We start from the raw sequence: 26,174 nt of genomic DNA on the forward strand, positions 1-26,174 counted from the left end.
GCTTCTTGACCTGCATACAGATTTCTCAGGAGGCAGGTCGTGTGGTCTGGTATACCCATCTCTCTCAGAATTTCCCACAGTTTGTTGTGATCCACACAGTCAAAGGCTTTGGCATAGTTAATAAAGCAGAAGTAGATGTTTTCCTGGAACTCTCTTGCTTTTTTGATGATCCAACAGATGTTGGCAATCTGATCTGTGGTTCCTATGTCTTTTCTAAATCCAGCTTGAACATCTGGAAGTTCATGGTTCGTGTATTGCTGAAGCCTGGCTTGGAGAATTTTGAGCATTACTTTACTAGCATGTGAGATGAGTGTAATTGTGAGGCAGTTTGAGCATTCTTTGTCATTGCCTTTCTTTGGGATTGGATTGAAAACTGACCTTTTCCAGTCCTGTGGCCACTGCTGAGTTTTCCAAATTTGCTGGTATATTGAGTGCAGCACTTTCACAGCATCATCTTTCAGGATTTGAAATAGCTCAACTGGAATTCCATCACCTCCACTAGCTTTGTTCGTAGTGATGCTTTCTAAGGCCCACTTGACTTCACATTCCAGGATGTCTGGCTCTAGGTGAGTGATCACACCATCATGATTATCTGGGTCATGAAGATCTTTTTTGTACAGTTCTGTGTATCCTTGCCACCTCTTCCTAATATCTTCTGCTTCTGTTAGGTCCATACCATTTCTGTCCTTTATCGAGCCAATCTTTGCATGAAATGTTCCCTTGGTATCTCTACTTTTCTTGAAGAGATCTCTAGTCTTTCCCATTCTGTTGTTTTCCTCTATTTCTTTGCATTGATCACTGAGGAAGGCTTTCTTATCTCGTCTTGCTATTTTTGGAACTCTGCATTCAGATGCTTATATCTTTCCTTTTCTCCTTTGCTTTTTGCTTCTCTTCTTTTCATAGCTATTTGTAAGGCCTCCTCAGACAGCCATTTTGCTTTTTTGCATTTCTTTTCCATGGGGATTTTCTTGATCCCTGTCTCTTGTACAATGTCACAAACCTCTGTCCATAGTTCATCAGGCACTCTATCAGATCTAGGCCCTTAAATCTATTTCTCCCTTCCATTGTATAATCATAAGGGATTTGATTTAGGTCATACCTGAATGATCTAGTGGTTTTCCTCACTTTCTTCAATTTAATTCTGAATTTGGCAACAAGGAGTTCATGATCTTAGCCACAGTCAGCTTCCGATCTTGTTTTTGCTGACTGTATAGAGCTTCTCCATCTTTGGCTGCAAAGAATATAATCAATCTGATTTCAGTGATGGCCATCTGGTGAGGTCCATGTGTAGAGTCTTCTCTTGTGTTGTTGGAAGAGGGTGTTTGCTATGACCAGTGTGTTCTCTTGGCAAAACTTTGTTAGGCTTTGCCATTCTTAATTTTTTATTCCAAGGCCAAATTTGTCTGTTACTCCAGGTGTTTCTTGACTTTCTACTTTTGCATTACAGTCCCCTATAATGAAAAGAACATCTTTTTTGGGTGTTAGTTATTATTCTCAGTTAAATAAATCAAAGAATGGTAAACATCATATTACCTAAATTATATGAGAAATCTAAAAAATCAAACAAATACCCAAGCTCATGAATACAAAAACAGATTTCTTGTTGCCAGAGTAAGGGTTGATGGAGTGGGAAAATGGGTGAAGGGAGTCTAAAAAAACTAACTTCTAGTTAAAAAAAAAAAAAAGTCATGGAGATACAATGTTCAGCAAGGTGACTATAGTTAATAACTATACTGTATATTTGAAAGTCACTAAGAGAGTTATCTCAAAAGTTACTATCATAAGAAAAATTTTTTTTCTTAACTACATATAGTGACAGGTGTTAATTAGATTTATTGTAGTGATCATTTCACAGTGTATACAAATATTGAATCATTATTTTGTAAACCTAAAAAGAATACATATAATGTTGCATGTCAGTTGCATCTCAATTTAAGAAGATGCTGTTAAGAAAATGAATAGACTAACCACTGACACTAATAGACTAACCCTGCTTATTTAACTTATATGCAGAGTTCATCAAGAGAAATGCTGGGCTAGAAGAAGCACAAGCTGGAATCAAGATTGCCAGGAGAAATATCAATAACCTCAGATTTGCAGATGACACCACCCTTATGGCAGAAAGTGAAGAGGAACTAAAAAGCCTCTTGATGAAGGTGAAAGAGGAGAGAGAAAAAGTTGGCTTAAAACTCAACATTCAGAAAACAAAGATCATGGCATCTGGTCCCATCACTTCATGGGAAATAGATGGGGAAACAGTGGAAACAGTGGCAGACTTTATTTTTGAGAGCTCCAAAATCACTGCAGATGGTGACTGCAGCCATGAAATTAAAAGATGCTTACTCCTTGGAAGGAAAGTTATGACCAACCTAGATAGCATATTGAAAAGCAGAGACATTACTTTGCCAACAAATGTCCGTCTAGTCAAGGCTATGGTTTTTCCAGTGGTCATGTATGGATGTGAGAGTTGGACTGTGAAGAAAGCTGAGTGCCGAAGAACTGATGCTTTTGAACTGTGGTGTTGGAGAAGACTCTTGAGAGTCCCTTGGACTGCAAGGAGATCCAACCAGTCCATTCTGAAGAAGATCAGCCCTGGGATTTCTTTGGAAGGAATGATGCTAAAGCTGAAACTCCAGTATTTTGGCCACCTCATGCAAAGAGTTGACTCATTGGAAAAGACTCTGATGCTGGGAGGGATTGGGGGCAGGAGCAGAAGGGGACGACAGAGGATGAGATGGATGGATGGCATCACTGACTGGATGGACGTGAGTCTGAGTGAACTCCGGGAGTTGGTGATGGACAGGGAGGCCTGGCGTGCTGCGATTCATGGGGTCGCAAAGAGTCGGACACGACTGAGCGACTGATCTGAACTGAACCTCTGAGAATATACACACACATACACACACCAAGAAATAATATACAGAATAGGTATATAATTTAGAATATATAAATAGAACTCACATATCAAGAAGGTACAAATATATAAATAACTTAAACAATAAAAAGGCAAACATCCCTTAAAAGGTAGATTTCTTACAAAGCTAAACATAGTCTTACCATATGTCCAGCAATTGCACTGTTTGGTATTTACAGAAATGAATTGAAAATATAAATCCAAACAAAAATCTGCATGTGAATGTTTATAGCAGTATTATTCATAATTGACAAAACTTGGAAGCAACCAAATGCCCTTCCATAAATGAGTGAGATATACAGACAATGTAATATTATTTAGCAATAAAAAGAAATGAGCTATCAAACCATGAAAAGACATGGTAGAACTTTAAATGCATACTGCTAAACCAATCTGAAATGGCTATAAACTATATGATTTCAACTATATGACTGTTTGGAAAAGGCAAGACTGGAGATGGTGAAAAAGATTAATGGTTGCCAAGGGAAGGTTAGGGGCTAAGAATAAATCAACTGAGTGCCGAGGTCCAGCCCCGGCTGATCCAGGGTATTCGAAGGGTGATGGCATCGGCGACCTATTCAAATGGTAATTAGAAATATAAAGAGTAATAGAATGAGGATAGCTCAGTAGGAAAATGCAGTGGAGAAAAGAGGCTGAGTAGCTTGGTTTACGCGGAAAATCAATATAACCCGTGACACCAGGTTAGCTCTGACCACGGAGGCCGCAGGCGCCCTCTCGAATAGCGGAAGGTGCCCCACCTTAGACACCTTCTCGAGTGGGTCTTAGAAGCCCAGGCAAATAAATGGTCGCAGAGGATATCCGCGCTTCAGATGGAGACTTCAGCCAGAATGTGAAAAGAATGACATGGGGAGACCAAGCTTGGTGAGCAAGGCCCGTAGCTTTATTTTTAACAGGGGCTCATATACCCTAAGTTACACATAGAGGATAATAGGGGATGCAAAGTCAGCAGTCTTTGACCATTATAAAAAACCAGGGTTTCTTTCCTGCAAATTTATTGTATACAAATGGTTTAGGTGATTTACATCATCTTCTGGCCAGAAGGCCTATTAACATTTTATGACTCTTGACAAGGACTTATCAACAAAGACTTATTTTCTCTAAGAGTAATTATTTTAAGGTTTGGCGCCATCTTCCAAAGATAAAATTGCATTCCTATAGGGTGGATGTGTAATGGGTTTACAACAAAGGAAAGATTTTATTACCTTAAGGGTCTAAAGTTACTAACACCAAGGCCACTACTTATTTTTTCTACATACCAACTATATTAATTAATACACATTCAAGGATACAATTCAGGGGATGTGAAAACTTGGCAACAAGCATTGGCTCATCAATGAAATCCTTTACTAGTTTATTCTGACAGTTTCTAACTCTCTGAGAGGCTCTAAGCTATTTGAATATCTTAAGCTTCCCGTGCCCCTCGAGGCTGGGAGACTGTAAACAATCTTATGCCTAGCTGTAGGAGTCCGGGTAAACTTGTCAGGCGAGTTAGAGAGCCATCTGAGGGGTTTGGATTTAAACACTCCTAATTGCCCAGGAACTTTATTAATTGGAGCTGTAAGTTAACTCTTTGACAGGGAGAGCGAGATGGTGGTGGGGGACAGCCCCCAGTAAAGTCAGAGGTGAGAGCACAAAGCAATAAAGTAGGCAGACTCTGGTTTTTTTTGGGGGGAAGATGCTCGAGAATATCCAGGGGGACTCCTGAGGCTCGATCCCGCCTTTGCCTATGCCAAGCCTCCTTCCTCATGACCTTTGTCACGAGTGGAATGCCTCACCGGCTCCCAGCAACTGAGCATTGAGGATTTTTTGTGAGTGAAACTATTCTGCATGATTATATGATGATGGATACATGTCATTATATCCTTCTCAATACCCATAGAATGTACAACACAAAGAACGTAGTGTAACGTAAACTGTCAGTCAGTCAGTTCAGTTGCTCAGTTGTGTCCAACTCTTTGCAACCCCATGGACTGCAGCACACCAGTCCTCCCTGTCCATCACCAACTCCCGGAGAATGCTCAAACTCATGTCCTTGGAGTCAGTGATGCCATCCAACCACCTCATCCTCTGTCGTCCCCTTCTCCCGCTTTCAATCTTTCCCACCATCAGGGTCTTTTCTAATGAGTCAGTTCTTTGCATCACGTAGCCAAAGTATTGGAATTTCAGCTTCAGCATCAGTCCTTCCAATGAATATTCAGGACTGATTTCCTTTAGGATGGACTGGTTGGATCTCCTTGCAGTCCAAGGGACTCTCAAGAGTCTTCTCCAACACCACAGTTCAAAAGCATCAATTCTTCGGGTCTCAGCTTTCTTTAAGTCCAACTTTCACATCCATACATGACTACTGGAAAAACCATAGCCTTCACTAGATGGACCTTTATTGGCAAAGTAATGTCTCTGCTTTTTAATATGCTGTCTTAGTTGGTCATAACTTTTCTTCCAAGGAGCAAACGTCTTTTAATTTCATGGCTGCAGTCACCATCTACAGTGATTTTGTAGCCCCCCAAAATAAAGTCTGTCATTGTTTCCACTGTTTCCCCATCTATTTGCCATGAAGTGCTGGGACAGGATGCCATGATCTTAGTTTTCTGAATGTTGAGTTTTAAGCCAACTGTAGACTTTAGTTAATAATAATGTATCAGTACTGGCTCATCCAGAGAAGGCAATGGCACCCTACTCCAGTACTCTTGCTTGGAAAATCCCACGGATGGAGGAGCCTGGAAGGCTGCAGTCCATGAGGTTGCTAAGAGTCGGACACAACTGAGCGACTTCACTTTCACTTTTCACTTTCATGCATTGGAGAAGGAAATGGCAACCCGCTCCAGTGTTCTTGTCTGGAGAATCCCAGGGACAGAAGAGCCTGGTAGGAGGCCGTCTATGGGGTCGCACAGAGTCAGACACAACTGAAGCGACTTAGCAGCAGCAGCAGCAGCATTGGCTCATCAGTTGTAGCAAATACACCACTCTATGGCAAGATGTTAATGTAAAAGGACTTTGTGGAGGGCATGTGAGGAGGAATATGGGGATTCTATGCATAATTTTTCTGTAAATCTAAAACTGTGCTAAAAACTAAAGTTTATTCACTTAAAAAATACTGATTGAGATTTTCCCAGTCTAATTTGGCACTATTTTGAAACTCCCTTAATTTGCTCAAATATCAATTCACTATTTCTCAAAATTCCAAGTGTGACAAGTGGCTAAGAGTGTAGATGATGGTTCTAAAACTTATATTGGTGCCAAAAAGTCGTTCACATAACATGCAGTAACTCAATGAACATCTAAAGCAAACCTAAAATTCTCTAATCTTTGAGAAAAAAGAATATATTTTCAGAGTAAAAAGTTACTGCTCAGTATCATATTGAATTTTTTGATTTCTCAGTAACTGTTCTGCCAATTGTAATAATTTACCCTTGGGAAAACTAATGTGCACAGAAGATCTGGTTTCCACTAGAAGAAATTATGGACAATATCCAGTCCTGCTAATTGACTTCCTTTCTAATTGTATGAACTATTTTTAACTCTCTGTATTAAGAAATGAAGAAATGGTGGCAATTCAAAAAGATTATTAACTTCCTGTGTGCTTCAATCTCTTGCAGCTGCTGCTGAGTGAAGTGTGCAACTGAGCAGGTACCTAGAAAACCTGTTCTCCAAAGCCTAGCAACTGGTTCCAGTTTGCTTGCAAATCTTCCTTCCTCTATCTCCAGTTTCCTTTTGAATGATTTTCATTCACATTTTTTATTTCCTCCTGGTCTCATTTTCATTATTTCAATTGTATTGTGAGGTAAATTTATCTTCAAAGAGCACTTATCTTTACTAAATTTATCTGTGAAGGGGCTTCAATTTTCCATTCTTTTTCTCTCCAAAATTAGATTCCTGGAAATAAAAATTTATGTCTTAGCTATTTCATTCCAACAAACCACAATATGGCAGAGCAAGCTATCTTTATGTTTGGAAAGAATTGAATATCAAGTCTTAAAAATTAAAATTACTAAAAAAAAGTTTATTGAGTACTCCTTATGTGCTAGATCATGGTCTGATGTTTTCCATTTATTACTTCACTTAATCCTCACAACAACGCTATAAGGTAAGTACTATTATCATCCTTATTTTACAGATGAGGAAACTGAGGAAAAGAGAAATGAAGTAACTCACCCAAGGACAACCTAACTAGTAAATCAAGGAGATGGAGATTTGGACCCAGGTAGTCTGGTCCCAGAATCCATGCTTTTAGTTATGACATTATACTATTTATGAAATTGTTCTTATATTATTTTTCTTATTTCTTCCACTAATTTCAAATTTTTCTTAGAAATTAGAAAATCCATAAACATTTCTTGTAAAATATAGGAAACAAGAGGTAATATTTAGGGAAAATATAAAATCATCTGAAACCCTACAAACTAAAGATCTTGCAGTATATAGTCTAAATATTTCTATACATGTTTATATGCAGTGTTTTGTACTCTATAATCTCTTTTAACTTAATGACAAATTATGTATTTTAGGTTAGTTTATCAAAACTTCTAATTTATTATATGTGCATCAAAAATGTTATGATAATAAATCCAAAGGTATTTAAAAGTTCTCATCCTTATTTATGTAGCAAATTGCTTTTTACAGGAACCTTGCTTATCAAAACTGTACTGTTCTTTTGAATTGTTGATCAAATATCTGATAATGTTTTTCTGCTCAGCAATATTTCTATACTATGTTTTATGTTAATACTCCACTATAACTGGAGGGAAATTGTCAGATACTCTGTAGTATCTATAAACGTTTTGTTTGAGGCAAAAGAGAAAGGTATCTTTCTAGTTTTATTGTATTAGGTATAGAATCTAATTGGAAGTGTAGGGTGTTGAGATCACTCTGAGAGGCACATTACAGGAAAGTGGCTCGTTTTCAGATTGTCCCATCAGTGTACAAGTATCAGTGAATTCAATTCCTGAAGTCATTTGCTGGAGATTTGCTCCAAATTCATCACAGGGGCTTCAAGGCCCCTGATTTTGCTTATTAATCACTACCATAAGGATGTTAGTGAAGATTATCCTTTAGTAGTTCCAAATTGTGCCATAAATAGGGCTACATATTGGGGCATACAAAATCAGCTAACAGTTCCTTTCCTTGAAAATCTTAGCTGAAAATAGAGAACTAATATACAAGAAATTCTAATATATTTTCTTATAAAGAACACATAAGATATAACTAACAATAGTTTATAGAGAGAAGCTATTTACTCTGGTTACAGTCTTCAATAAATTTTCCAGAGTAGGTGACATTTAATGTATGTCTTGAAGAATAAAGGGAAAAAGGACAAATAAATTCCATATGTCATGGTATTTTTTCACATTTATCTGTCTTTGCATATGTTTTTATTTGGGTTATTCCTGGTCATCACAAAGCAGAACCATTAAGGCTTTTGAGACTTTGGTTGACATTCTAACTCTGCCAGTTAGGAGCTATATAAACCAGAGCAGGCTATCAAATAATGGTGATGAAATGTATTTGCCTATAAAGTGGGAGAAGTATAACTTATTTCTTATAATATTATGAGGACTTGAGAGGATATGGGTAAAACTATCTAGCACAAATGTTGCTTCCCTTTTCCCTTTAGGCATCGCATTAACATTGAGTGCAGGAACAAAGGGGCCAGGGAAAGAGCTTCTACATACGAAGCTTTGTATTTTAACCTGGGAAAGAAAACTTTGCCCAGAAGACCTTATTCTATATGTCATTATACAAATATAGGTTATATGTTCTTCATAAAGCAGCTCATGGCCAAGTGACATTGGATTATCATGTTTCATCTGGGGATGAGAATAAGGATATACCCTCTTTCAAAATTAAGAAATCTCTACCAAATACCTAAATAGGTAGGTGTTCCATTATCCAGAAATGGGGAGGGAAAAGGCTTTGGGATGGGCAACATATATAGTAATTAATTGGAGATGAAGGAAATGGGTTGATTGATGCTTCTAGATCCATATGGAAATCTAGTATACTTGGAGGTGCTGGCTTTGAAAAGCAGTTCTTGGAGCATGTACTCTGAAAGTTCTGTAGCTCATGATTCAAGTTCTGGCTTTGCCACTTCTCTTTCTGGGGCTCAGTTTCCTCACTGGTGAAATGGGTATAATAAAACTGAATATATCTTAAGGAGACATTAGGAGGTTTGTACTCCCAATGTACTTTGATGATGTACTTACAATTACCTGAGTGTAGAAGACATTCAAATGTTAGCTGTGATCATAGCTGATTCTTAATTATCATCATTATATTTACCATTATTTACACTCAGCCAATATTTTATTTTTAGTTTCTCATTAATTAACATATTTATTAAAAGTGGTCATGGACCAAAGAAGATATCATACCATAAACCAAGTATTATAATTATTAAGTCCTGTGCACCTGAGCTCCATTTAAATTTTAAAAGCCGACAGTAAGGACTGATTAAATATGTTCTAGTGTTTTTGTCTTGGTGATCTTAATAAGCTCAAAGAAGTTTGAGAATATTAATGGACTAAGAAATGTTTAGTTTAGAGCATACAGAATTAGTGTGAAAGTTGTATTAAACTATTAATACAATGATTAATACTTGTAAAACAGAAGAGGTGATGGTTATTTTGTGTGAGAACACTTAGGCAATGGTCAGAAAAACGATCTAAAAATTTTTTTTTGAGAAAAAATAAATTAAAAAGAGATTAACTATGGAATGTTAACTCTTTTGGGTTCTATCTGCAAAATTTACAGTCACAATTTTACCTTCAGATATCATCTATAGTACAATGAATTTGTTGCTAACCTTATTTCTTCCAAATTCTTAAGCTTCTCCTCTCAATCAAGTATATCTAATTTAATTATCAATAAAACAGACAATCTATGTCTGAACCAATGATACCTACTCTTTTTAATTTTTATCCTCAGGTCACTTGAAAATCAGCTTTTCTGTCCCTGTCAATGGGGGGACTAAATGACTCTATGGTCAATGAGTTTGTGTTATTGGCCCTTTCTTGCTCTTGGGAGAAAAGGCTTTTTCTTATTTTGCTATGTTCTTTGCTCTACTTAGGGGTCATCTTGGGAAACCTGTTTATTTTCTTTTTAGTAATTTTTGATTCTCACTTACATTCTCCTATGTACTTCCTACTCGCCAACCTGTCCCTCATTGATGTGGGCCTTTCCTGTACCACAGTCCCCAAGATAATCACAGACCTCTTAAATGAAGACAAAATAATATCTTTCCAAAGTTGTATGACACAGATATGTTTCATCCACACCATAGGAGGAGTGGAGATGGTGTTACTTATAGCCATGGCATTTGACAGGTGCACAGCAATATGTAAGCCTCTTCACTACTTGAAAATCATGAACCCTAAAATATGTGTTTCATTTGTAATCACTGGCTGGATAATTGGGGTGATCCATGCTATGTCTCAATTTTTATTTGTTATAAAATTGCCATTCTGTGGGCCTAATGAAGTAGACAGCTTTTATTGTGACTTTCCTAAGATTATAAAGCTTGCATGCACAGATGGAGCCAAGCTTGAGTTTATTGTTACTGCCAACAGTGGCTTCATGAGCATGGGCACCTTCTTCCTGCTGATCCTTTCCTACTCCTTCATTTTGGTCACTGTCTGGAAACGTTCTTCAGGAGACTTGTCCAAGGCATTTGTCACTTTGTCAGCTCACATCACTGTGGTTTTTTTGTTTTTCACTCCATGCATGTTTCTCTATGTCTGGCCTTCTCCTCCACCATCACTTGATAAAAATCTGTTCATTGTTGACTTTGCTATTCCCCCTGTGTTGAATCCTGCCATCTATACACTGAGGAACAAAGACATAAAAGTATCAATAAAAAGATTGCTCAAAAAGATATTTTATTCCAGATTTTGTTGACCACAGCACTTTTTTGAAGCTTGAAAACTGCATATCCAGTTGGCCCATCTCCACTTAGGCACCTCAGACTTATCATTCCCAGAATAGACTCATCATCTGCCATCCTATATCTGCTACTACTTTGTCTGTGGAGTATAAGACCATTGCCATCATGGGAAATGTAAATATATTATACTAAGAATTGATATCCTTACAGAGAACAGCATGATCTGACAAAGAAAATTTTGACTTTTGGGTTATTTTTCAAATAAAAAGATATAATGATATTGCTTCTGTTATTCATGAGGTATAAAAAATAACCTGTAAATGTGTTGTGATTAATGTTAAAAATCACCACATTGAATTGCTATATATATATAGTTGCAATGATTTTACTTATTATTTAAAAGAGACAAAATTTGAGAATGCAAGTAGTTTATTTGGAAAGGTTTCCTAGAACACAATTGTTCAGAAGTGGGAACATGAAACAACAAAGAGAAGATGCCAATAAAGGGTATATTAATTGGTATCCTACTACTATACACAAGTGGGGAGAAATCCTGCTGTGACTCTCTAAAAAACTGTATAGACTCTATGACTTACAGTTGTCCCACCTGAGATGCAAGGAAGCTGTTTATTTCTGTACTAGTATAGCTCTCATAGGGACTTCCCTGTAGCTCAAACAGTAAAGAATCTGCGTGCAGTGCAGGAGACCAGAGTTCGATCCCTGGGTCAGGAAGATCCTCTGGAGAAGGGAATGGCAATCCACTCCAGTATTCTTGTATGGAGAATCCCATGGACATAGAAGCCTGGTGGACTACAGTTCATGGAGTTGCAAAGAGTCAGATATGACTGAGCAATTAACACACACATAGCTCTGAGGCATTAACTCCATGGCATTTCTAGGCTTCCCCACACAGTGGGTTGAACAATTTGATAGCCAGGAAAATGTCTTCAGGTAGAATGTTTCTGGAACTCATAGTGTTGCAGAAACCAGTAATCGAGAAAACAAGAACCACACTCGGAGAGTTGGAGAACTTAGGTTTATTACGTCAGCAGGCCCAGAGGAGCTAACACTCTAAGCTCTGAGCCCCGAACAAAGGGGTTACAAAGTTTTTATAGACAGACTATAGTGGGCAACCCTAGATGTTAATAGGCTGGTTTGAACTAAGGGGCTTCACGCGCATGGGAACAGCAGTCAAGATGGGGATGCCTGACCTTTACACAGACAGGCATGATTAAGTAGGTTTGCAGGGGCTGGGCAATAGCAAAGAGCAGGACAAGGGTGAGTAAGATAAGCTCCAGTTCCTAGTATTGTAAGTCCCCACTTTCTGAGACTGCGTGGACCTCCAGACTTTGCAAGGAGCAAGCTGAATTACAGAGGCAGAATGAGCAGGATGTTATATAAAATTTTAACTTTTCCTCTTCAGTAATAGAAAACCATGTACATTCTTGGAAATATTAAGTGCAGAGGGACATGCATGAGGTGTTAAGAGCATCAGATGTCTTGCTTAGAAGCATTCATATCCCATATAAGTTCTCCCCATCATTAATTTTTCAAACACACGAGTGTAAATGGAACAAGTGTTAATTTGTCTGTCATTGCACATGCACCTAGGATGGTATTCATCATCATCTTTAACTTTTTTAATGAAGCATAGTTGATTTACAACGTTACATATTACTTTCAGTGTACAGCATAGTGCTTCAGTATTTATGCAGGTTACACTCCATTATAGGCTATTACAAGATATAATGGCTATAATTCCTTGTGCTGTACAGTATATTCTTATTGTTTATCTATTTTATACAAAGTAGTTTGTATCTGATATCCATCAACTTCCTCCTCAACAACCCTTTCTAGATCATCCTTACAATTATCCATCACTTTTGCTGATCGAGATTACTTGCCCAGACTCATATCTTCCTACTTGAGCAGTCTAATTCCAAGTCCATAATCTTCTCAGACTGTAATTTCTACAGCTGCTCATTTAAAGTTATCATCCATTACTTTTGATGCAAATGTAGCAGCAACTATATTTATTCATGATAATGAAGGTTAATTATCCCTAGAGTGATAGAAACTTGTTTCATTGTCTGATGATCTACTGACACAAGAAAATCAAAATGACCAGAGAGCTACCAAAATTTTAGGTTTATTGGAATCCTTACTCTATCCTCAGAAGGAGAATTTTCCCAACCCTGTAGAGCTCAAAGTTGTAGGTTCAGAAAGCTCAAGTTATCCAATGAAGTGATGGTGAATAAATCCACTCACCATCTACCTTGGGTTCCCAAACCTATGCATTCTGGGGCACAATACTTTATAATATCTAATGGTTCAAAGTTAAAGCTCAGAGTGCCATTTCCAAACTGACTAACTTGCATCTTAACCTATACCTTTAAAAAGTAATTCCCACATTCTATGAGCCGACAACTTCTGTTCACTGAAGCACCAGTGGATCACTTGATTGTGTGCTTGTTTCTACTTTTTTTCTTGTCAATATATTCCTTTGTCCTAAGCAACGTTATGAAGGACATTAAGAATTCTATGTGTTTTTGGATCACCTAACGTCCAAGGTCCATCTAGTCAAGGCTATGGTTTTTTCAGGGTCATGTATGGTTGTGAAACTTGGACTGTGAAGAAAGCTGAGTGCCGAAGAATTGATGCTTTTACACTGTGGTGTTGGAGAAGACTCTGGAGAGTCCCTTGGACTGCAAGGAGATCCAACCAGTCCATTCTGAAGAAGATCAGCCCTGGGTGTTCTTTGGAAGGAATGATGCTAAAGCTGAAACTCCAGTATTTTGGCCACCTCATGCGAAGAGTTGACTCATTGGAAAAGACTCTGATGCTGGGTGGGATTGGGGGCAGGAGAAGAAGGGGACAGTAGAGGGTGAGATGGTTGGATGGCATCACTGACTCGATGGACATGAATTTGAGTTAACTCCAGGAGTTGGTGATGCACAGGGAGGCCTGGCGTTCTGCAATTCATGGGGTCGCAAAGAGTTGGACATGACTGAACAAATGAAATGAATGGCCAAGGTATTGCTGTAAGAGTAGTCAAAGCCGTACCTGGAAAATATATGTATTCCAGAAAAACAACTTGTTGTTCTTCCAACATGGAAGAGATCCAATATAAATAACTTGCCATTAAGTTGACAATAAAATTACTAAATAGATGGAACCATATCAAGCATTGAGCACTCATCCATGTGTGCTTCTGAAAGGTCAAACATTTAAGGGTGGCAATAGCTAGAATTGCCTTTATGAGAAGTAACAATTCTGAAAGAACTCATAGAAAAACTTCATTCTTGCCATTTATAATTATTTCATTCATGGGCCCAGTGTACAAGTAAAAAACCCACAGAAAGACTTCATCCTTGCCTTTTAAAACTTCATTAATGGGCCATTGTGTAAGCCCTGGAGTGCCTAATCCAGGTTATCAACTCTGCTATTTAACACTATTCCTGGGCTACAATAAGATAAGGAACATAAATAAGATGTATTTATTTGCATTTATATGTCTCTTCCTGCTTTCCAGCTAAAGGAGCAATTATATCACATCTCAATATGGCCCAAGTATAACTATCACTATCCATTTTAAGTGACAATGTCACAGTTATGCAGAAATAATAAAACTGATTAACACTTCTGAGGACAAATATTATAGACAAGAGTCACTTGAAATGTCCAGCAAAGAGCTAGATTGATTGCTATTTTTGCTTTCCCTAAAAACACAAAACAGAAAGATTCAGTTCAGTTCAGTCGTTCAGTCATGTCCAACTCTGCAACCCCAGGGACTGCAGCACGCCAGGCCTCCCTGTCCATCACCAACTCCCAGTGTTTACCCAAACTCATGTCCATTGAGTTGGTGATGCCATCCAACCATCTCATCCTCTGTTGTTTCCTTCTTCTCCCACTTTCAATCTTTCGCAGCATCAGGGTCTTTCCAATGAGTCAGCTCTTTGCATCAGGTGGCCAAGTACTGGAGTTTCAGCTTCAGTATCAGTCCTTCCAATGAATATTCAGGACTGATCTCCTTTAGGATGGACTGGTTGGATCTCCTTGCAGTCCAAGGGACTCTCAAGAGTATTCTCCAACACCACAGTTCAAAAGCATCAATTCTTCAGTGCTCAGCTTTCTTTAAGCCCAACTTTCACATCCATACATGACTACTGGAAAAACCATAGCCTTGACTAGATGGACCTTTCTTGGCAAAGTAATGTCTCTGCTTTTTAATATGCTATCTAGGTTGCTCATAATTTTCCTTTCAAGGAATAAGCATGTTTTAATTTCGAGGCTTCAGTCACCATTTGCAGTGATTTTGGAGCCCCAAAAAATAAAGTCTGCCATTGTTTCCACTGTTTTCCAATCTATTTGCCATGAAGTGATGGGACTGGATGCCATGATCTTAGTTTTCTGAATGTTGAGCTTTAACCAACTTTTCACTCTCCTCTTTCACTTTCATCAAAAGGCTCTTTAGTTCTTCACTTTCTGCCATAAGGGTGGTATTATCTGAATATCTGAGGTTATTGATATTTCTGCCAGCAATCTTGATTCCAGCTTGTGCTTCATCCAGCCCAGAATTTCTCATGATGTACTCAACATATAAGTTAAATAAGCAGGGTGACAATATACAGCCTTGACGTACTCCTTTTCTTATTTGGAACCAGTCTGTTGTTCCATGTCCAGTTCTAACTGTTTCTTCCTGACCTGCATATAGGTTTCCTAAGAGGTAGGTCAGGTGGTCTGATATTCCCATCTCTTTCAGAATTTTCCACAGTTTATTGTGATCCACACAGTCAAAGGCTTTGGCATAGTCAATAAAGCAGAAATATATGTTTTTCTGAAACTCTCTTGCTTTTTCAATGATCCAGAGAATGTTGGCAATTTGATCTCTGGTTCCTCTGTCTTTTCTAAAACCAGCTTGAACATCTGAAAGTTCATGGTTCACGTATTGTTGAAGCCTGGTGTGGAGAATTTTGAGCTAGCATGTGAGATGAGTGCAATTGTGCGATAGTTTGAGCATTCTTTGGCATTGCCCTTCTTAGGGATTGGAATGAAAACTGACCTTTTCCAGTCCTGTGGCCACTGCTGAGTTTTCCAAATTTGCTGGCATATTGAGTGCAGCACTTTCACAGCATCATCTTTCAGCATTTGAAATAGCTCAACAGGAATTCCATCACCTCCGCTAACTTTGTTTGTAGTTATCCTTCCTAAGGCCCACTTGACTTCACATTCCAGGATGTCTGGCTCTAGGTGAGTGATCACACCATTGTGATTATCTGAGTCATGAAGATATTTTTTGTACAGTTCTTCTGTGTATCCTTGCCACCTTTTCTTAATATCTTCTGCTTCTGTTAGGTCCATACCATTTGTCCTTTATTGAGCCCATATTTTCATCAAATGTTCCTTTGGTATCTCTAATTTTCTTGAAGTGCTCTAGTCTTTCCCATTTTATTGTTTTCCTCTATTTCTTTGCACTGATCACTAAGGAAGGCTTTTTTATCTCTCCTTGCTAGTCTTTGGAACTCTGCATTCAAATGGGTATATCTCTCCTTTTCTTCTTTGCCTTTAGTTTCTATTCTTTTCACAGCAATTTGTAAGGCCTCCTCAGACAGCCATTTTGCTTTTTTGCACTTCTTTTTCTTGGGGATGGTCTTAATCCCTGTCTCCTGTATAATGTCACAAACCTCTGTCCATAGTTCATCAGGCACTCTGTTTATCAGATCTAGGCCCTTAAATCTATTTCTCACTTCCACTGTATAGTCATAAGGGATTTGATTTAGGTCATACCTGAATGATCTCGTGGTTTTCCCTACTTTGTTCAATTTAAATCTGAATTTGGCAATAGGGAGGAAAATAATGAGATGGAGGAAATAAATGGAATATCAGTTCCAGAAACAAGAAAGATAGCACTAAGTCATGTTCAACTCTTTTGATCCCATTAACTGTAACCTGCCAGGCTCCTCTGTCCATGGGATTCTCCAGGCAAATACTGGAGTGGGTTGCCATTTTCTTCTCCAGGGGATCTTCCTGATCCAGGAATTGAACCCAGGTCTCCCACATTGCAGGCTAATGGTCTATCAACTGAGCTACATAGGAAGCTCCAGAAGAAAGTCTTCCCTAACCAGGAATCGAACCCCGGCCATTGCAGTGAGAGTACCAAATCCTAACCACTAGACCACCAGTGACACTTATACAGAAATGATAAAACAAGAAACGATAAAATGGACTCACACTTCTGAGGATAAATATTATAGACGAGTCTTTTGACAATTCCCAGAAAAGTGCTAGATTGATTGCCATATTTGCTTTCCCTAAACACATAAAATAGAAAGATTAACCCATATAATATGAGATGGAGGAAATAAATGAAATATCAGTTCCTTAAACAAACAAATTAGCAATTTCCTAGTGGCTCAGACTAGGAAATTTCCTAGTGGCTCAGACTAAGTAAAGAATCTGCCTGCAATGCAGGAGAACTGGGTTCAATCCCTGTGTCAGGAAGATCCTCTGGAGAAGGGAATGGCAACCCATTCCAGTATTCTTGCCTGGAGAATTCCATGGACAGAGGAGCCTGGTGGGCTACAGTCCATGGGGTCGCCAAGAGTTGAACACAACTGAGCACTAACACTTTCACTAGGTAGGAAATCTGTGCTGTTGAATATATATATTCATGATAATAAAGATACAGTCATTATAATATTTTTAAAGGGCTCAAAGAGATCCAACTTTTATCCCATAATAAATTGGGTTCTCAAAACAAAAGTGGATAAATACATATAATTACAAATAGTTAAACATTTGAACAAACAAGAAAGTTTGTTTTTTTGCCTCACAATCAAAATTATATACATACACAGTATTTCAAAATAATTTGGGTCAAAATATTTTAAAATTACCTTATAAAGCAACTTTTAAAATGGAGGTGAAATTCATATAACTGTAGAATTTATATGAAATTACTCCATTTTAGCAACAAGTAAAAAGTAGAACAGACTGCAAAATAAACAGTTTTTCTTAAATCCATAAGAGAGGGGAGAACAAAGGGCAAATGCACGATACTGGATGCTTGGGGCTGGTGCACTGGGATGACCCAGAGGGATGGTATGGGGAGGGAGAAGGGAGGAGGGTTCAGGATGGGGAACACATGTATACCTGTGGTGGATTCATTTTGATATATGCCAAAACCAATACAATATTGTAAAGTTAAAAAATAAAATAAAAAAATAAGTCAATGTGTCAACAAAATAAAAAAAAAAGATTAGAGAGAAGGAAAAATATGTTATCACTGTTTACTGGAGCACAGACAAACAGAAACTGCTGCAGAAATCAGTGCCAGGGTAGGAAAACTTGAACCATAATTGATGAATTGCTGGAGGCTCAGTGTGGACAACTTTGAGAGTTAAAAATTGTCTGGGAGATCCAGCCATACAAGATCCCAACAATATTTACTTGAGGAGTTTGAACATATTCCCACAGAAAATACTTTAGAAAAATCTCCTCAGATTTCTAGCAGAGGGAGGGAATAGCGACCATTTTGAAATACATCAGCACACTCTGGTGTGTGTGTGTGTGTGTGTGTGTGTGTGTGTGTGTGTGTGTGTTTAACAAGCCCTTCCCTCAGAAGAAAACAGTTAACTAAAACCTAAGCTATTGAAGTATTATCTGAGGCTAACTTATCTGGGAAAGGGAAATACCCAGCTCTAGTCCATTCTAGCCAATTTGTTTCATTAAAGGGAGGAGAAACAAAACTGAGAAACACTTGTGAAGCTTACAGTCCAGAGGCATGGGGACACTAAAAGACTAAGACCTAATCATAGGACTATAGAACACTTCCCCTTTTCCCACACCTCCTCACCAATTAACCAAAGCCTTTTTACTGTAGTCTCTTTTCCCCAGTACATCATGTCTAGCCATGAGAGAAAAATTACAAGGCATACGCAATATAAAAAACATAATTTGAAGAGGTAGTGAAAGCATTAGAACTAGACACTGCAGGGACATCAGAATTATCAGGACTCCATCATGGATAAAGTGAGGGACAAATAGAGACTTTCTCAGACAAGCAAGTGAAGGAATTTGTTGCACTAGATATGCCATGAAAAATGTTAAAAGGAGTTCTTGAAAGAAAAAGAAAATAATGTACATCAGAAACTCAGATCTACATACCAAAGTGAAGAGCAGAGAAGAAAGAGGTAAAGGTAAAATAAAAACTTGCATTTTCCTTATTCTTAATTAATATAATAGATAACAGCTTAAAATAATGATAGCAACAATGTTTTCAATTACATATATGTTTATATCTTATGCTTATATGTATGCTTACATATAAGACTATGTTATATTCTTATGTATGTCTATATCTTATGTTTATATCTTAAGCTTATATGTTTATATCTTATGTTTATGTGTATGTTTATGTCTTATGCTTACATATATGCTTACATATAAGAATAATGAATGACAACAATGAGACAAGAAGTGAGAGGAAGGAATTGGGACTGTTTGTTATTAATAGTATCAGGTATTCACACTACCCATGAAGTTCAGTTCAGTTCAATGGCTCAGTTGTGTCTGACTCTTTGTGACCACATGAACCGCAGCACACCAGGTTTCCCTGTCCATCACCAACTCCTAAAGTCCACCCAAACCCATGTTCATTGACTTGGTGATACCATCCAACCATCTCATCCACTGTAGTCCCCTTCTCCTCCTGCCCTCAATCTTTCCCTGCATCAGGGTCTTTTCCAATGAGTCAGCTCTTTGCATCAGGTGGTCAAGGTATTGGAGTTTCAGCTTCAACATCAGTCCTTCCAATGAATATTCAAGACTGATCTCCTTTAGGATGGACTGGTTGGATCTCTTTTCAATCCAAGGGACTCTCAAAAGTCTTCTCCAACACCACAGTTCAAAAGCATCAATTCTTCAGCACTCAGCTTTCTTTATAGTCCAACTCTCACATCCATACATAACGACTGGAAAAACCATAGTTTTGACTAGATGGACCTTTGTTGGCAAAGTAATGTCTCTGCTTCATAATATGCTGTCTAGGTTGGTCATAACTTTCCTTCCAAGGAGTAAGCATCTTTTAATTTCATTGCTGCAATCCCCAAAGGTGATATAGTGTTATTTGAAAGTGGACTTAGAAAATTATAAATGTATATTCCAAACTCTAGATTAATAATCAAAAAAAGTAAAAGAGAAAAGAAGTACAAATAATATACTAAGAAAGAAGGAGAAGGGGATAACAGAGGATGACATAGTTGGATGACATCAGCAACTCGATGGACATAGGTTTGGGTAGACTCCGGCAGTTGGTGATGGATAGGGAGGCCTGGCATACTGTGGTTCATGGGGTCGCAAAGAGTCAGACACGACTGAGTGACTGAACTGAATTGAAGAAAGAAGAGCAAGTGGAATCAACTAAAATGCTCAATTAAAACCACAGAAGGTAGGAAAAAGGTGGAAGACAAAAGTAAAAACAAAGAATCGGGACAAAAAATAGAAAACTATAATACATATTGTAGAAATTAATCCAAAATTTAAATAATCACTTTAAATGTCACTTTAATTTAAATAAATTTAAATTAAATTTAAATAATTTACTTAATTTAATAGATTTAAATAATTTAAATAATAAATTAAATAATTATTAATAATAAATAAATAAAATAAATAAAAATAAATTAATAAATAATAAATTAATAAATAATAAATTAATAAATAAAAATTAATTTAAATAATACACTTTAAGTGTATCAATTAAAAGACAGAGATTGAATTCTACCAAAAATTCAGAGAAGAGCTAACACCTATCCTACTCAAACTCTTCCAGAAAATTGCAGAGGAAGGTAAACTTCCAAACTCATTCTATGAGGCCACCTTCACCCGAATATCAAAACCAAAGATGCCACAGAAAAAGAAAACTACAGGCCAATATCACTGATGAACATAGATGCAAAAATCCTTAACAAAATTCTAGCAAACAGAATCCAATAACATTTTAAAAAGATCATACATCATGACCAAGTGGGCTTTATCCCAGGGATGCAAGGATTCTTCAATATCTGTAAATCAATCAATGTAATACACCACATTAACAAATTGAAAAATAAAACCATATGATTATCTCAATATATGCAGAGAAAGCTTTGACAAAATTCAACAACCATTAATGATAAAAACCCTCCAGAAAGCAAGCATAGACGGAACATACCTCAACATAATAAAAGCTATATATGACAAACCCACAGCAAACATTATCTTCAATAGTGAAAAAATGAAAGCATTTCCCCTAAAGTCAGGAACAAGACAAGGGTGCCCATTCTCACCACTACTATTCAACACAGTTTTGGAAGTTTTGGCCACAGCAATCAGAGTAGGAAAAGAAATAAAAGGAATCCAAATTGGAAAAGAAGAAGTAAAACTCTCACTGTTTGCAGATGACATGATCCTCTACCTAGAAAACCCTAAAGACTCCACCAGAAAATTACTAGAGCTAATCAATGAATATAGTAAAGTTGCAGGATGTAAAATTAACACACAGAAATCCCTTGCATTCCTATACACTAACAATGAGAAAACAGAAAGAGAAATTAAGGAAACAATTCCATTCACCATTGCAACGAAAAGAATAAAATACTTAGGTGTATATCTACCTAAAGAAATAAAAGACCTATATATAGAAAACTATAAAACACTGGTGAAAGAAATCAAAGAGGACACTAATAGATGGAGAAATATACCATGTTCATGGATTGGGATAATCAATATAGTGCAAATGAGTATACTACCCAAAGCAATCTATAGATTCAAAGCAATCCCTATCAAGCTAACAATGGTATTTTTCAAAGAACTAGAACAAATAATTTTACAATTTGTATGGAAATACAAAAAAAAAAAAAAAAAAACAACCCTCAAATAGCCAAAGTAATCTTGAGAAAGAACAATGGAACTGGAGAAATCAACCTGCCTGACTTTAGGCTCTATTACAAAGCTACAATCATCAAAACAGTATGGTACTGACACAAAGACAGAAATATAGATCAATGGAACAAAATACAAAGCCCAGAGTTAAATCCATGCACCTATGGACACCTTATCTTTGACAAAGGAGGCAAGAATATACAATGGAGAAAAGACAATCTCTTTAACAAGTGGTGCTGGGAAATCTGGTCAAGCATTTGTAAAAGAATGAAACTAGAACACTTTATAACACCATACACAAAAACAAACTCAAAATGAATTAAAAATCTAAATGTAAGACCAGAAACTATAAAACTCCTAGAGGAGAACATAGGCAAAACACTCTCTGACATAAATCATAGCAGGATCCTCTATGACCCACCTCCCAGAATATTGGAAATAAAAGCAAAAATAAACAAATGGGACCTAATTAAACTTAAAAGCTTTTGCACAAAGAAGGAAACTGTAAACAAGGTGAAAAGACAGCCTTCAGAATGGAAGAAAATAATAGCAAATGAAACAACTGAAAAAGAATTAATCTCAAACATGTACAAGCAACTCCAGCAGCTCAATTCCAGAAAAATAAATGACCCAATCAAAAAATGGGCCAAAGAACTAAATAGACATTTCTCCAAAGAAGACATACAGATGGCTAACAAACACATGAAAAGATGCTCAACATCACTCATTATCAGAGAAATGCAAATCAAAACCACAATGAGGTACCATCTCACGCCAGTCAGAATGGCTGCCATCCAAAAGTCTACATGCAATAAATGCTGGAGAGGGTGTGGATAAAAGGTAACCCTCTTACACTGTTGGTGGGAATGAAATCTAGTGCAGCCACTATGGAGAACAGTGTGGAGATTCCTTAAAAAACTGGAAATAGAACTGCCTTATGATCCAGCAATCCCACTGCTGGGCATACACACCGAGGAAATGAGAACTGAAAGAGACACGTGTACCCCAAAGTTCATCACAGCACTGTTTATAATAGCCAGGACATGGAAGCAACCTAGATGTCCATCAGCAGATGAATGGATTAGAAAGCTGTGGTACATATACACAATGGAGTATTACTCAGCCATTAAAAAGAATACATTTGAATTAGTTCTAATGAGGTGGATGAAACTGGAGCCTATAATACAGAGTGAAGTAAGCCAGAAAGAAAAACACCAATACAGTATACTAATGCATATATATGGAATTTAGAAAGATGGTAACGATAACCCTGTATGCGAGACAGCAAAAGAGACACAGATGTATAGAACAGTCTTGGACTCTGTGGGAGAGGGTGAGGGTGGGATGATTTGGGAGAATGGCATTGAAACATGTATAATATCATATGTGAAACGAATTGCCAGTCAGGGTTCGATGCATGAGACAGGGTGCTTGGGGCTGGTGCACTGGGATGACCCAGAGGGGGATGGGGACAGAGGTGGGAGGGGGGTTCAAGATGGGGAACACATGTACACCCGTGGCAGATTCATGTCAATGTATGGCAAAACCATCACAATATTTTAAAGTAATTAGCCTCCAATTAAAATAAATAAATTTATATTTAAAAAGATAAAAGACACAGATTATCAAAGTGGATTAAAAAACAATCCAACTACATGTTGTCTATAAGAAATCCACTTTAAATATAGAAACATCCATTTAAAAGTAAATGGATGGAGAAAAACATACTATGTTAACACACATCAAAAGAAAACAGTATGGCTATATTAATTTCAGAAAGAACAAACTTTAAAGTAAGGAAAATTATCAGGGATAAAGAAAGGTATTACATAATAATAAAGAGGTTCATTCTCAAAGATTACATTACAATTTTTAAAATATGTGCAACTAAAAACAGCATTAAACTACATGAGGCAAAATCTGATAGAAGTACAAGGAGGAATAGTGAAATAACAGAGAAGTGCAAATGCCAAATGATTTCACTCATATGTGGAATATATTTTAAAAATAAATAAATAAATGAACAAAGCAAACTGAATAAAAACAAACACCCAAATACAGAGAACAAAATAGTGATTACCAAAAAAGAAGGATCCTTGGGGAGGGCAAAATGGGTAAATGGGATCAACTTTATGGTAATGGATGAAAACTAGACTTTTAGTGGTTAGCATGCTGCAAGGTATATAAAAGTAGAAACACAGTTTGTCCACATGAAATCTACATGATGTTATAAACCAATGTTGCCTGAATAAAAAATAAAAAATATATATCATTAAAATTAAAAATACAATAGATCTTCCAGTTTCGTGGAGAAGTACTTAACATCACTAAGCATAGCGTGATGATTTGATTTGCTTATATTCTGAAATGATTACCACAATAGGTTTAGTTACTGTCTATCATTTCATATAGACACAATAAAAAGAAAAAAGTAATTTCTCCTTGAACTCAGGATTTACTCTCTTAATGACTTTTCTATGCACCTTTTAACCATCTTCCTCCAATTCCCCCACCTCCCCAACACCTAGTAACTACAAATATATCTTTTATTATTAATCCAATGTTTGTTAGATTCCACATATAAGTGAGATCACACACTATTTGTTTCCTCTGACTTGTTTCACACAGCATAATGCCTTTAAGGTCCATCCATGTTTGTTTGCATGTATTACATTGGAGTATAGTTTATTGATGATGTTGTGTTACTTTCAGGTATACAGCAAAGTGATTCAGTCAGAAATATACATTTATCTATTCTTTTTAAAAATCTTTTCCCATTTAGGTTGGGAATATTGAGCAAATTTCTGTGTCCTACATAGTAGTACTGGAAAATCTTTGTTGGTTTTCATGTAGGTTATTCATTTTAAATACAGTAGTGTGTATCTGCCAATTTCAAACTTCCAATTCATCCCTCCCCACTTTTTTTCATTGGTAACCATAAGTATGGGCTTCCCTAGTGGCTCAATGGTAAAAATTTGCCAGCCAATGCAGGCCCCACAGGAGATCTGAATTTGATCCTTGAGTCAGGAAGATCCTCTGTCTGGAGGAGGAATTGGCAACCCACTAAAGTATTCTTGCTGGGATAATTCCATGGACAGAGGAGCTGGGTGGGCTATCCAAGAATGCTCAGATTCCTTATACAAAATGGTGTAGTTTTGCATATAACTTACATATATCCATCCACATACTTTGAATCTTCTAGATTTAAATTTTCTAGATGTTTTTTTTTATCATACCTAATAGAATATATACGCTATGTAAATAGATGACAGCATGTGGCAAATTGGAAGTTTTGCTTTATGAAACTTTCTGGAATTTTTTTCAATATTTTTGATCCATTGTTTGTTGAATATTCAGATGAGGAAACATAGATGTGGAAGGCCAATTGTATGTACCACAACTTCTATATCCATTCATCCATCAATGCACACTTAGTAACTTAGTCCGTGTCTTGACTACTGTAAAAAATTCTGCCATGAACTTGGGGTGCATATATATTTTTTGAAATGGATTATATGATAGTTCTTGTTTTGTTTTGTTTTGTTTTGTTTTTTGAGGAACCTCTATAATGTTGCATAGGGGTTCTACCAATTTATATTTCCACAGAACAGTTCCCAAGGTTTTCCTTGCCTCCACATTCATGTCAACACATGTTATGAAATGCTTTTTGATGATAGCCATTCTGACAGATGTAAGGTGATGTCTTTGTGGTTTTGATTTTCAATTCCCTAATGATTAGTGAGAGTGAGTATCTTTTCAGGTTATTGTTGGCCATCTACATGTCAGTTAATAGATAAAAAGAACTAAATGGGAATAAATCAAGAATGGTTATGGGAATACTCCCCTTACATAAAGCCTTTTGCTTGTTTCTGGAAAAAAATATTGATACATAGGGCTCATTCTCTCCCAATCCATGAATAAGAGCACCAGCAAGAATTGTATATGACTTCTCACTCTTTCCCAACTCAGTAACTCTAAATGAGTTCATGGTTCTATACTTTTTGTTTTAAATGGTACTTAAGTCTCACCTACCCAGTGCATTATCTTTCTCAATATTGAAGATATTCTTACTTTTTCTTTCTTTTTTCATTTCTCTTCACCAAGTATCTCTTCTGATTTTTTTCTCTTGGGAAAACCAACATGACTTATAGACCTGGTTCCCAGGGGAAATCAATAAAATGTTTGTTGTTAGGGATCTGAGAAGTGTCAATGGGTCACCAATACCTAGTATTAATAATTAACTGTATTCCCACCGGGAAAAAAAATACATTTTTTTTTTCCCTGGAGGTGATTACACTACAAAGCAGAAATCAAAATTATTAAATTTCTACAAATGCGGCTGTACAACCTAGAACAGAAGAGGTAGGTCATTAAAATGTTCCTAATATTGAGCAATACCACAGCAATCTCTCTCATATTTCTCTTCCACTTTCTGTCTTT

The 26,174-nt window shown here is 37.0% G+C and overlaps 1 protein-coding gene across 1 annotated transcript; it reads left to right on the forward strand.

The window, feature by feature from the left end:
• The first annotated feature begins 9,889 nt into the window (after positions 1-9,889).
• On the forward strand, positions 9,890-10,825 carry LOC109564315 (olfactory receptor 4F15-like). Its single transcript, XM_019967799.1, has one exon. The coding sequence runs from the start codon at positions 9,890-9,892 to the stop codon at positions 10,823-10,825; it is 936 nt and encodes a 311-aa protein (XP_019823358.1).
• The last annotated feature ends 15,349 nt before the right edge of the window (positions 10,826-26,174 follow it).

Source organism: Bos indicus, chromosome 10 (assembly GCF_029378745.1).
Source record: "Bos indicus isolate NIAB-ARS_2022 breed Sahiwal x Tharparkar chromosome 10, NIAB-ARS_B.indTharparkar_mat_pri_1.0, whole genome shotgun sequence".
Taxonomy (NCBI): Eukaryota; Metazoa; Chordata; class Mammalia; order Artiodactyla; family Bovidae; genus Bos; species Bos indicus.

What these genes read in the sequence shown, in the direction of transcription:
- LOC109564315 (XM_019967799.1), top strand. Translation starts at nt 9,890, where the DNA reads ATGGGGGGACTAAATGACTCTATGGTCAATGAGTTTGTGTTATTGGCC.